The 11089-nt window shown below is 57.5% G+C and overlaps 5 protein-coding genes across 5 annotated transcripts; 4 read left to right on the top strand and 1 right to left on the bottom strand.

Annotated features, from left to right (window-relative positions):
• Window positions 1-220: 220 nt before the first annotated feature.
• J7T55_011144 (uncharacterized protein) lies at window positions 221-909 on the top strand (the record flags this gene model as incomplete). The annotated part of the gene is made up of 2 exons (XM_053135551.1): window positions 221-671; window positions 737-909. The coding sequence occupies 2 exons, from the start codon at window positions 221-223 to the stop codon at window positions 907-909; spliced, it is 624 nt and encodes a 207-aa protein (XP_052986784.1).
• Window positions 910-962: 53 nt separating this feature from the next.
• J7T55_011143 (uncharacterized protein) lies at window positions 963-2168 on the bottom strand (the record flags this gene model as incomplete). Its single annotated transcript, XM_053135550.1, has 1 exon — window positions 963-2168. The coding sequence occupies one exon, from the start codon at window positions 2166-2168 to the stop codon at window positions 963-965; it is 1206 nt and encodes a 401-aa protein (XP_052986783.1).
• Window positions 2169-4027: 1859 nt separating this feature from the next.
• Window positions 4028-5258, top strand: J7T55_011142 (uncharacterized protein; the record flags this gene model as incomplete). The annotated part of the gene is made up of 2 exons (XM_053135549.1): window positions 4028-4556; window positions 4633-5258. 2 exons carry the CDS (start codon window positions 4028-4030, stop codon window positions 5256-5258), a joined length of 1155 nt encoding a protein of 384 aa, XP_052986782.1.
• An 839-nt stretch (window positions 5259-6097) lies between these two features.
• Window positions 6098-8046, top strand: J7T55_011141 (xylulose kinase; the record flags this gene model as incomplete). Its single annotated transcript, XM_053135548.1, has 3 exons — window positions 6098-6152; window positions 6268-6719; window positions 6793-8046. 3 exons carry the CDS (start codon window positions 6098-6100, stop codon window positions 8044-8046), a joined length of 1761 nt encoding a protein of 586 aa, XP_052986781.1.
• Window positions 8047-8716: 670 nt separating this feature from the next.
• On the top strand, window positions 8717-10296 carry J7T55_011140 (uncharacterized protein; the record flags this gene model as incomplete). Its single annotated transcript, XM_053135547.1, has 4 exons — window positions 8717-8843; window positions 8915-9238; window positions 9293-10057; window positions 10157-10296. 4 exons carry the CDS (start codon window positions 8717-8719, stop codon window positions 10294-10296), a joined length of 1356 nt encoding a protein of 451 aa, XP_052986780.1.
• Window positions 10297-11089: the final 793 nt, after the last annotated feature.

The following is an 11089-nucleotide window of genomic DNA, read 5'->3' as shown; positions in this document are numbered from 1 at the left end:
AAGTTTCTCTCCCAATTCTCGAAAACAACATATAGCACGAGAGCTGCTTGCGAATTGCTGGGAGTCCTCTCGTATGCTTTTCTCGTCCTCCCACAACCTTTTGCGCCTGCCAATATCCGGGATTTCAAAGAGCTCATAGCAATCGCAAGCTTCTTCTGATTGGGAGAGCCACCCCCGAACAGCTCAACACCAGTTCCCGAACAAGCACCACTGAGTAGCCATGGACCGACTCGCGATACGAAGGATAGCACGATCGTCCCCTCTCGCCGGGCCTACGGCGGCACGGCACATGATCCTCCAGACCCCTCGACATAACGCGCGCCTCATCAGCATGCAGCCCCGCGTCGCCGAGGCGTCCTTCTGGAAGTCGCTGGTCCCGAAGCCGCTGCGCCGGGAGAACAGGACGGGCGGCGAACCGGGCGCGCCGACGAAGGTCAAGTCGAAGGAGTGGAACCCGGCGACGTTCTTCATCGTCATCTTCCTGCTGATCGGCTCCATGTCGATCCAGATGATCTCGCTGCGCAAGAACTTCGACGCCTTCATGCGCCGCTCCGACGTGCGCATCGGGCTGCTGCGGGAGGTCGTCGAGAGAATCCAGAACGGCGAGACGGTCGACGTCGAAAAGGTTCTCGGGACCGGCGACCCGGAGAAGGAGTCCGAGTGGGAAGAAGGTACGTGAGGCATGGCTGGGCTACGAGAGAAAGAGACGCGTGGACATACTCTGACGTGCGCGCAGTTTTGAACGAGATCGAGAAGGATAGCGTGTCGCGAAGCCAGAAGAAACAAGAAAAGGTCAAGGCCCCTGCAACATCCTCACCAGTCGCAAAGGCTGTCACGGTGGCGGAACCCAGGGCAGAATCTGCTCCTGTACAGGAGCCAGCAAAGGGACGCACGGCATACTTCTTCTGAGATCTATTCTTGCTATGCAGGGCAGGATTTTGCTATAAATGCGAGAGGTTCTATCATGACAGCATGTCTTTGAACACGCCGGCGCCCCTGTTCTCCAGCGGCGCCGAATCGTTGGGCACAGATTCCTCCGGGGACGACCGCCGCAAGGCACTGACCAAATCCGGCAGTAATTGTTCTGTGGTCATATTTATCCTCACTCCCTCAGCTCCGCTCTGGCCGGCATGCAGGTCGGTGACGAAGGTCTCCTCTCCTCTCACCCCGCCCATATTTATGATAGCAATGGGCATCCCCCGGTCCTTGGCCCGTTTGGCCAGCCTCCAAGCCGAGTACGTGGCAAGCGAGGTGGCCAACACGAGCATCCTGCCGGACCCGTCCACAGCCTGCTCCGCCGCCACTTTTACAGCGCTTGGTATGCTCTCACCGAACATGATGACCGCAGGCTTGAGGATGCCCGCGGTGCTGGGCGACGCCCAGGCACCATCCTGGTCAACCTCAACCTTGTGCCGAGTGCCATCGGGCGCAGGCGGCGGAGTGCTTAGACAGTGCTGGCAGGCCGGGTAGCGGAAGGTGTTGTAGGGCGCGTCCGGGAGGTCCACATCTCCGTCCGGGTTCGTGCGCATCCCGCGGGCCCTCCTCTCGTCCGGGTTCTCTGTGTCCAGCGCGCCCGAGGCGAGAGCCTCTTGTAGGAAAGCAGCCCAGGCCGGGTTCAGCCGGGCCAGATCTTCCTGGAAGACATCTCGCGGGAACTCGTTGTGGCAGGACGTACACACTAGTGACCTTAGATAGCCGTGAAGCTCCAAGGTTGGAATATTTGGGTGAGCCTTGGGATGGAATGAATCCACGTTTTGAGTTATGACGTTTCGCACATTGCCGTGGCGGCCGAGATCTCTAACAGCGTAGTGACCTGCATTTGGTTGTGCCTTATTCAGAGTGGTCCAGCCCAGGAATGAACGGGCCCAGTACCGTTTCCTGGCCTCATGTGAACTTAGGAACTCATGATAGTAGATGGGGCGATATGTCTTATTCAAACGGTAAGTCCCGTTTGTTCCCCGATAGTCTGCCAGTCCAGATGCCACAGATAGACCGGCGCCCGATAGGACGACAGTGTGGTCAGAAAATCCCCTTTGCCGCGGGACAGGAGATGTGAGGAACTCGCCCAGCGCGGTGACGGCCCCCTGGAGGGTGTTCGCCGAGGCCGGGATCACAGGAGGCGGAGCGAACTCAGCAGTATAAGGGATGCGCAGAAGAGATTTCTTCATTGCTCGCTCGACTGTAGGCTCTGGCCAGGTTTTCTTCTCCTTCCCTTTTCTATTTGCAGTCCCGGAGCTAGACAGGAAAGGTACGTAAGCCTTCCACGTACGCGGTCCTGCGGCCAAGACTTTGCTGTGGGAGGGAATGGGATAGGGAGAAGATGTTCAGGGGTTGGCTGGCTGGCTGGCTGTGGAAACGAAAGAACGGATCTGGCTGCAGAGATGCCCCGGTCCGGATGTGCAGAGATCAATGCAACATGGGGCGGAGCGAAAAGAACTGCGGAGAGTGTTGTGTTTTGCTATATGGCAGGTCTGCAGGTCTGGGTATGTTTCGGGACTGAGGTGGGAGTGCTCCGGCTGAGCACGCTGAGATGTTACCGCATACTCCCAGTTTGGGCAGGTCGTCGTCGTCATGATGCCCCATAGGCCACAGGGCATAGCGGCCCTTCGCCTCCTTGCCAACCTGGTATGCTGGCTCGGCAGGGCCACGCCAGAAAAAGTAAGCCAACGGCGCCCACGCCGCTCCGCAATGAGGCGACGCAACCCTGGGACGCCTCATACCGAGGGTCCCCATTTCCCGAAGGACCCCACCATCACCAATGCCTGCTAGTTACTGTCACTGCCCGTAGTAGACAAATCGATTCAAAATCCCCCGATGCTCACTGGACGGGGCCAGTATTCATCCAACCCCTACTGCATTGGGCTTAAGGTGGCATTCAGTGGGTGGTGCGACGGAACGGCTGGCAGGCGGCGGGCAGATTGTCAGGAACAAGGTTTCGAACGGTGCTGTCAATTGATGCTTATTATGCTTGTAGACTATAGACTATACGTGTGTGCATGCATGCATACAATGCCTGGGTGATGTATTATATATAGGAACTTGGCATCGTTGCCCTGCTTGTTGATCTGTACCTGGACATGACTGTGGTGACAAGAGTGAGAGTGACCGTGACAGTGACAGCGAGGAAGGATGAATGACTGAGCTGATGGCGATGTAATCTGGCAGCAGCAGCATGATCCGACGGCGGGACAGATGCAAGTTGCCCGTTATCTGTTGTGATGACTGATTGAGGAGGGTGACTGACTCTGCAGTTTTCTGCAGGACAGCAGAATTTCCCATCATCCCTCGACGAATCCTGCTTGCAGTCAAGTCCACTGAGTGACTATTCTCCTGGCCGTGCCAGATGGATGTGCGCAACTTGCGACAGGACTCCATCCCGACCGTGTTTCCAACTTTGGTTCGTGCTTTACGCGCCTAAGCCTCTTTTCCCACGCACATCCACAGCACCCCCAAATCTGCCGCACCGCACCGCACCGCACAGCACCGTACATACGCACATTACATTACATTTCCCTACATTAAGTACTCTCTACTTTTACATTGAGGCGCATTGTCCACACACCCACTTGCGCGTCGCCTCGTCCTGTCTGTCTCTCCTTCCCACTACCCGACCCCCAGTCTGAAGGTTGTTTCGGCGTGGCCTCGATTGATGCCTCCCTCCAGCCCCTCCTCCTCCTTGTGCCTGAGAATCCCGTCTGGGTACAAGTATGCAGGGCCCCAGCTCAGGCTCAGGCTTAGGATCTCCAAGTCCCAGTCCGCACCTGCTTCCATCCCGAGGTGTGCTTCGATCTGCGCCCGCCTCCAGACCACCACATCAAACTACTTGAGGCCACCTCAACCTCATCAGCAGCAGACCCGTGTCTACCAAACCTCTCCCTCGTCCTGTCCCACCCCTTCTGCTTCTTTCGCTCCTTCACAAACTTCTTCAACAAGACCATTGCCATATACATATACACAGTCGCAATTCACCCAGCCACCCGTCTACCACCACAACAACCGCTTGCGACCGACTTGGCTGTCTGGCATCATGGCGACGGCAACCCAGACCCGGGCGCACGCCGGCCACTCGCACTCGCATCATGACAATGTCTACCTGACCTCACAAAACAAGAACGATGCCGGCGTGCGAATCACTCGAATCGGCCTCTACTCTAACCTCGGAATGGCCATCGCAAAGTTCATCGGCGGCTACCTGTTCAACTCCCAGGCCATGATCGCAGACGCCTGGCACAGCATGACCGACCTTGCCTCCGATATCCTGACCCTCGCGACCGTCTCCTTTAGCCTGCGACCGCCGACTGATATGTACCCGACGGGCTTCGGCAAGGTCGAGAGTCTGGGCTCCCTCGGCGTGTCCGGCATGTTGCTCGCAGGGGGGGTGTTCATGGGCATGAGCAGCTTGGAATCGCTATACGGACACTTCTTCATGGACCCCGCCGCGGCGCAAGCGTTGCTGCACCACGGCCACGGACACAGCCATGGCGTGGGGCCAAGCCTACACGCCGCCTGGCTGGCCCTGGGGACGGTGCTGATCAAGGAGTGGCTATACCATGCGAGTAAGTCTTGAAACAGCCAATCTTTGCTAAGGAGGATATCGAGACCCGTTGCTGACTCTTGTGCGCCCTTCTACAGCTATGAAAGTCGCAAAAGAGCGCAAGTCTGCCGTCCTGGCCTCCAACGCCATCCACCACCGTGTCGACAGTTGGACCGGCATCGTCACCCTGCTTGTAATCCTCGGCGCAAACTTCCTGCAAGACGCGACGTGGCTGGATCCCGTCGGAGGACTCCTGATCTCGTTCCTGGTCATAAAGGGTGGCTGGGGCAACACTCTCTCCTCGCTCTACGAGCTGGCGGACCGGACCATCGATGATGAGGTCAAGAAATCAGTCAGGAAGCAGGTGACGAAGAGCTTGGAAGGCGTCACGGAAGGCCACGAGGTTGAGCTCCGTGATGTGTCGGGCATCAAGTCCGGCCAGAACTACCTGATCGATCTGGAGCTGTCGGTACCCAGCACCTGGACCATCGAGGATGTCCGTGATGTCGAGAATGCGGTGCGGACATACGTCGGAGGCCACGTCCGTGGGGTCAGGAAGGTCCGGGTACGATTTGTGCCCAAGACTGCAGATGGCGAGATTTCCAAGTTCGACGAGTTCATCCCCGGAAGTGTCAGCCCACAATCGAGCCCGGAGCCGGAGGAGCACAACCATAGCCACGAGAATGGCAATGGCAATGGCAACGGACACCACAAGCAAAATTGAGAGCACCCGATCTATTCTGGGTACGATCCGGATGGAGCGCAGGAAGAGCACTGTATCAGTTCCAATGCTTGGCTTGAATTGTACATACATACCATCTCAGGAGCGAAAGATATACATCGAAGCCGGATGGCATTTGGGCGGCGTTCAGGAGATACGGAAGAAAGGGTCACTTGACTGGCATGTCACGACATGACCAGGAGATGCATCGCATTTCGATTCATTTGTCAGTTTGAAATACTATCGTCACACGGCAGTTATTGCCCACCACCTGATATCTTGCCTCGGACAGCTCGGTCGAGAATAAGTGAAAAGAGCACATGGTAAGCCCTCAACCTACAGTAGCACCCATGTCAGTGACTGCATCAGTGACTGCAGGCCGGATGGGAATCAACCCAGGTCAAACGAGGTCCGGGACCAGGAGACAGAGGACACTGTCAGGTACCGGGTCTCGGTGATTGGTGCGGCAACATGTCAGGGCTTTCTTCTAGTGCCGCGGCGGCATTGGATCCCTTGGCCCAGCAGCCCAGCAGCCCAGTCGCAAGAATGATCTCAGGCTAAAGTCAGTGGTGGCTCGTTCGCTCACGAGAAGTACAAGGCTGATTGTCGACCTGCTCTCACCGTAATAACCGTAAACGTGTAATGTCATGCCCCGCGATGCCCCACGTCTGTTCACGACGAAAGGTATATGTGGACTCGCCTTCGCCACCAACCAGCTGCTTGCCGACTTTCACATGTGTCGCGTGTTCCTGTCAATCTGAAGTGAACTAATCAACCTCTGCATCGTTTGGACCTGTCTGAAATTATCTTCAAGACTCTGAACCAATAACAAATAGTAGAAAATGAGTGAAGGACCCTTATACCTGGGTTTCGACCTCTCGACCCAGCAGCTCAAAGGTGTGCCTCCCTCGTGCCCATTCTCGTCCTCGCTCACACTCTTGGTCTCACTCTCATCCGTCATGCCCATTACATCATTCCACCCCAAGTACACACAGCTCACACTGCACAACAGCCATCGTGATCCAATCAGACCTGCACGTCCTCGCCGAGGCAAAAGTCGACTTTGACGCAGACTTTGGCAAGCAATATGGCCTTAAGAAGGGCGTCCTAGTCAATGACGACGAGGGCGAGGTGTTCGCGCCCGTGGCCATGTGGCTCGAGGCCATCGACCTGGTGCTCAGCCGGCTGAGGGACAACAAGGCGCCGCTGCACCGCATCAGGGGCGTCAGCGGCGCTTGCCAGCAGCACGGCAGCGTCTACTGGAACCACGACGCCGAGAAGCTGCTGGGCGCCATGGACGGCCGCGGCGCCGAGTCCCTCAAGGACCTCCTCGCCGGCTCCCTGAGCCACCCCTTCGCGCCCAACTGGCAGGACCACAGCACCCAGGCGCAGTGCGACGAGTTCGATGCCGCCCTGGGCGAGAAGACGAGGCTGGCTGACGTCACCGGGAGCTCAGCGCATCATGTGAGTCTTACGATACGGCAATGCCAAATATTACTTATTACGAAGCACACGGGGAGCTAACGGACCCTCGCAGCGATTCACAGGCCCCCAGATCATGCGGCTGCGCAAGAAGCTGCCCGAAATGTACGCCAACACGGCGCGCATCTCGCTCGTCTCGTCGTGGCTCGCATCCATCATGCTGGGCGCCATCGCACCGCTGGACATCGGCGACGTGGGCGGCATGAACCTGTGGGACATCCGGGCCAGCAAGTGGGACGAGAAGCTGCTGCTGCTGACGGCGGGCGAGCAGGCCGGGGTGGAGGCGCTGCGGTCCAAGCTGGGCGAGCCGCAGCAGGACGGCGGCGGGAGCATGGGGCCCGTGTCGGCCTACTTTGTGCACAAGTACGGCTTCAGCCCGGAGTGCCAGGTCGTGCCCTTCACGGGCGACAACCAGGGCACCATCCTCGCGCTGCCGCTGCGCCCGCTCGACGCCATCGTCAGCCTGGGCACCTCCAGCACCTTCCTCATGATCACCCCCAAGTACAAGCCCGACCCGTCGTACCACTTCATGAGCCACCCCTGCACGCCCGACCAGTACATGTTCATGCTGTGCTACAAGAACGGCGGGCTCGCGCGCGAGCGCGTGCGCGACTCCCTGCCGCCCGTCGCCGCGGGCGAGGCCGACAAGTGGGCCAACTTCAACAAGACGGTCCTGTCGACGCCGCCCCTGGACGTGCGCGACGCGGCCGCCGACCGCGCCAAGCTGGGCCTGTACTTCTACCTGCCGGAGATCGTGCCCAACATCAAGGCCGGCACGTGGCGGTACACGTGCAGCGCCGCGGACGGCAGCGACCTTCGCGAGGCGGCCGAGGGCGCGGGCGGCGGCGGCGGCGGCAAGTGGGCCGCGGACAAGGACGCGCGGGCGATCGTCGAGTCGCAGGCGCTGTCGATGCGGCTGCGGTCGCAGAACCTGGTGCACGCGCCGGACCCGGCCCGGCACCCGGAGCTCCCCGCGCAGCCGCGCCGCATCTACCTGGTGGGCGGCGGCAGCCTGAACCCGGCGATCGCGCGCGTGATGGGCGACGTGCTGGGGTCCGCCGAGGGCGTGTACAAGCTGGACGTCGGCGGCAACGCGTGCGCGCTCGGCGGCGCGTACAAGGCGCTGTGGGCGCTCGAGAGGGCCGGCGGCGAGACGTTTGACGAGCTCATCGGGAAGCGGTGGAAGGAGGAGGGCGCCGTCGAGAAGGTCGGCGACGGCTACAGGAAGGGCGTGTTTGAGCAGTACGGCAGCGTGCTGGGGGCCTTTGATGAGATGGAAAAGAAGATTCTGCAGGTTGCTCATAACTAGACTTGATATTTGGGAGTTTATATATAGATTTCAATAAATTGGTCACGCATGGAATACTCAAAAGTTTGACGGCATTGATCTCACGGTTGTTGCAAAGTGCACCTGCTCATCCCGATATAAGACCCTCAACAGGGCCAATATTTCCGGCCGGTGCTATATCTCAACTCACTTCGTATTCACAAGGATACAATGATATGTTTCATGCAAAGGCTGATATTGAAACATTGATTTAATTGCATCAAGGCACCAGCAGTTGGACCCAATATATCCCGGTGCCGAAGTAGAGTGTCAGACAGTTTCTCTAGGCATGGGCACTAACAAACAAAGTGCCAAAGCACCCTTAGCGAGCGCTCAAACATACGACGTCACCACCTCTTCTTCCCTCCCTCATCCACCCGATCTCACATGCAAACAATACAACGTGCGCACTCACTCGTTCATTCGTTGAGAGAACAAACATACCAATTGTATCCCCTGCGATATTAGAATACATATACACGATACGATTTCCATCTGGTCGAATACACACTCGGCCCTCCTCCATCAATTGAAGGACCCCTTTCCATCTAATGAATACAGGAGTATATCACACCACTTAGGGAGACGAACGGTTTGGCCGGGAGTACAAAACGTGCAATTGATCAATCTATCAATAAACAGCCGCAGAAAAATGATCCTAGGACCCGTGTCATATCTCGACTGCATTGTATTCTGCATCTTCCTCGCGCCGCAGCTTATACTCAACGTCGGCCTGTTCGAAACAGTACTGACAGTGCTACAAACACTGCCGTTCTTAGGTACGAACAAGCAGATGAACAAAGCCATTGTTGGCCCAGGACCAGCTGACGCGTGAAAAAATCAAAACCAGTCTTCAAGTTACCTACGACCTTCATCTACGAGCGCTACTTCTTGAGAAAGGACGAGCAACCGGCCTTCGTCCAGCAGGCCTCCGCCTTTGAGGACTTCGTCATCCGGTGCGTGCGATATGCCTTCGCCAACATCCCTCCCAAGGTGGGCCGTGTCTTCTTCGGGAAGAAGGTAGCCCTGCCCTGGCTGAGGTGGCGGCTGCTCCGTCATGGCTACCTCACGTCACCTGTCTACTGGCGAGAGTACCAGGACAAGCACTTCCGAGGGGTGTGGGCCATCTGCGACCCTGCGCAGAGGCCAGACTTGATTATATACTATGCTCATGGTGAGTAGGCCCGCATTCTTGGTGAGAGTAGATCTGTCGCTGAAGACGCTCAAGGCGGGGGGTTTAGCATGGGCTCGCCGTATTTCTATCTGGAGTTTCTTCTCAGTTGGGTCTCCCTCTTGAAGCGAGCAGGTTACAAGAACCCGGCAGTCTTCGGCTTAGACTACACGCTCGTGCCCGACAGCAGCTTCCCAACCCAACTCAACGAGATGGTCAGTGGATACGAGCATGTCCTCGGCATGGCGGGCGATGATCCGTCCATTGTCTGTGTTGCAGGCGACTCGGCGGGAGGAACGTTGGTCTTGAGCTTGCTGCTACACCTGGCCCGTCCCATGCCGGCAAGGAAAGACAGGCGTTTACCGGGGGCTACGCGCCATCTCGAGAAGCCCGGGATGGCCGTACTCATCTCGCCGTGGCCGACTCTCCAGTCGGCGCTTTACCAAAACAACCGCAGCGACTTCCTTGATGTGCCGGCACTGCACCTTTATGCCGCCCAATACGCGGGCAGAGTGGATCTGGTCGATGACTCTATTGCGTCACCCGGAAACTGTAAAGACATGGTGTGGCTGAAAGAAGCAAGCCCAGCGAAAGGGTTACACGTGGTGTATGGGAAGGAAGAAGTGTTTGCGCCTGAGATCGAGGAGTTCGTGCAGAAGCTAGACGAGGCTGGGGCGCTTGTCACCAGTCAGGGTGAGACAGGCGGGATACATGCTTGGCCCGTCGCATCACTGTTTCTCAGCGACACGGAGGACCAGAGGCTCAAAGGTCTGAGGAGCATTGTGAAGGAAATGAGGAATCGCGTGCCCCCATCCAAGAATCGTAAGTAGAATGGTTGAATCCCGAGTGAGGACGCCATGTCAGATTAGATCAAGTAATTTATTGCCATCACTGGCGCAGCTAGCCACGAGGGAACCATAGCTCTGGAGCTCGGCTTCTTCCTGACTGCTGTGGAAACCGCCTCCGGGAAACGGATTGCTCTTCCTGTATCATCATCCATGACTGCGCTGCGGAAAGTGAATATCAATGATGCCAAGGCTTTGGATGGCCAGCCCCACTAGCCGGGGCCGACCTCTCGCTGGTACTGCACAGTCTAAGGCATCGGCTCCAAAATGCAGACAGCTTGACTGATGAGGGGAATTCCCGAAAGTAAACCTTACCTACCTTGCTTGCTTACCTTGACAGCGTCGGCTTTTCATCTGTCGAGATGCCTCACGACGGGAGGCGGGGATTGAAGATAAACATTGATGATAGGCAATGGTCGAAAAGCTCGTCTCTGTGCACAAAGCTGGTCGCGAGTGAGCCAGGGAAGAGAGAGAAAAAAAAGCTTGGTGCCGATCCCCAGACGGAGGGAGTTGGGCATGAAAGACGGGAAGGCTGATGGGATGTTGCCATGCCTCTTGAGGACAAGCGCGTACCCGAGGTGACCTGGCCTCTCGCAGAGGCTGCTTCTGCGGGCTGGAGGCTGGAGGCTAGCAGAGGTTGGGCGGGGACGACGTGCATATAAAAATGGGCAGCATGTCCCACGAAAGGAACTCGTGCCGTGCCCCTCATCGAAGAAGGCCCTAGCTCCGAGAGTCCACCCTCCCTTTTTTTAGCATTTGTTTACTGCGCGCAGTGCAGTGCGCAGTTTCGCTGTCCGTCCGGTAAGCCTGCTGCATACCGTACCCAACAGTACCAGTACCGGTACCTTGAAACCTCGACGGGCTTGACTGCCGAGACTCGAGAGAGCATACCATCAGTACCGACGGCCTGGATATCCACATCCATAATCGTATCCAGTTTCGAGATCGGCCATCCAAATACTGCCCATCCAGACCCTGCATTGTGCAGACCAATCCGATTCGACAAACG

Source organism: Diaporthe amygdali (genome assembly GCF_026229845.1).
Source record: "Diaporthe amygdali strain CAA958 chromosome Unknown NODE_56_length_267093_cov_64_804720, whole genome shotgun sequence".
Taxonomy (NCBI): Eukaryota; Fungi; Ascomycota; class Sordariomycetes; order Diaporthales; family Diaporthaceae; genus Diaporthe; species Diaporthe amygdali.
Note: the sequence above shows the minus strand (reverse complement) of the source record. Positions and strands in the feature narration are given on the sequence as shown.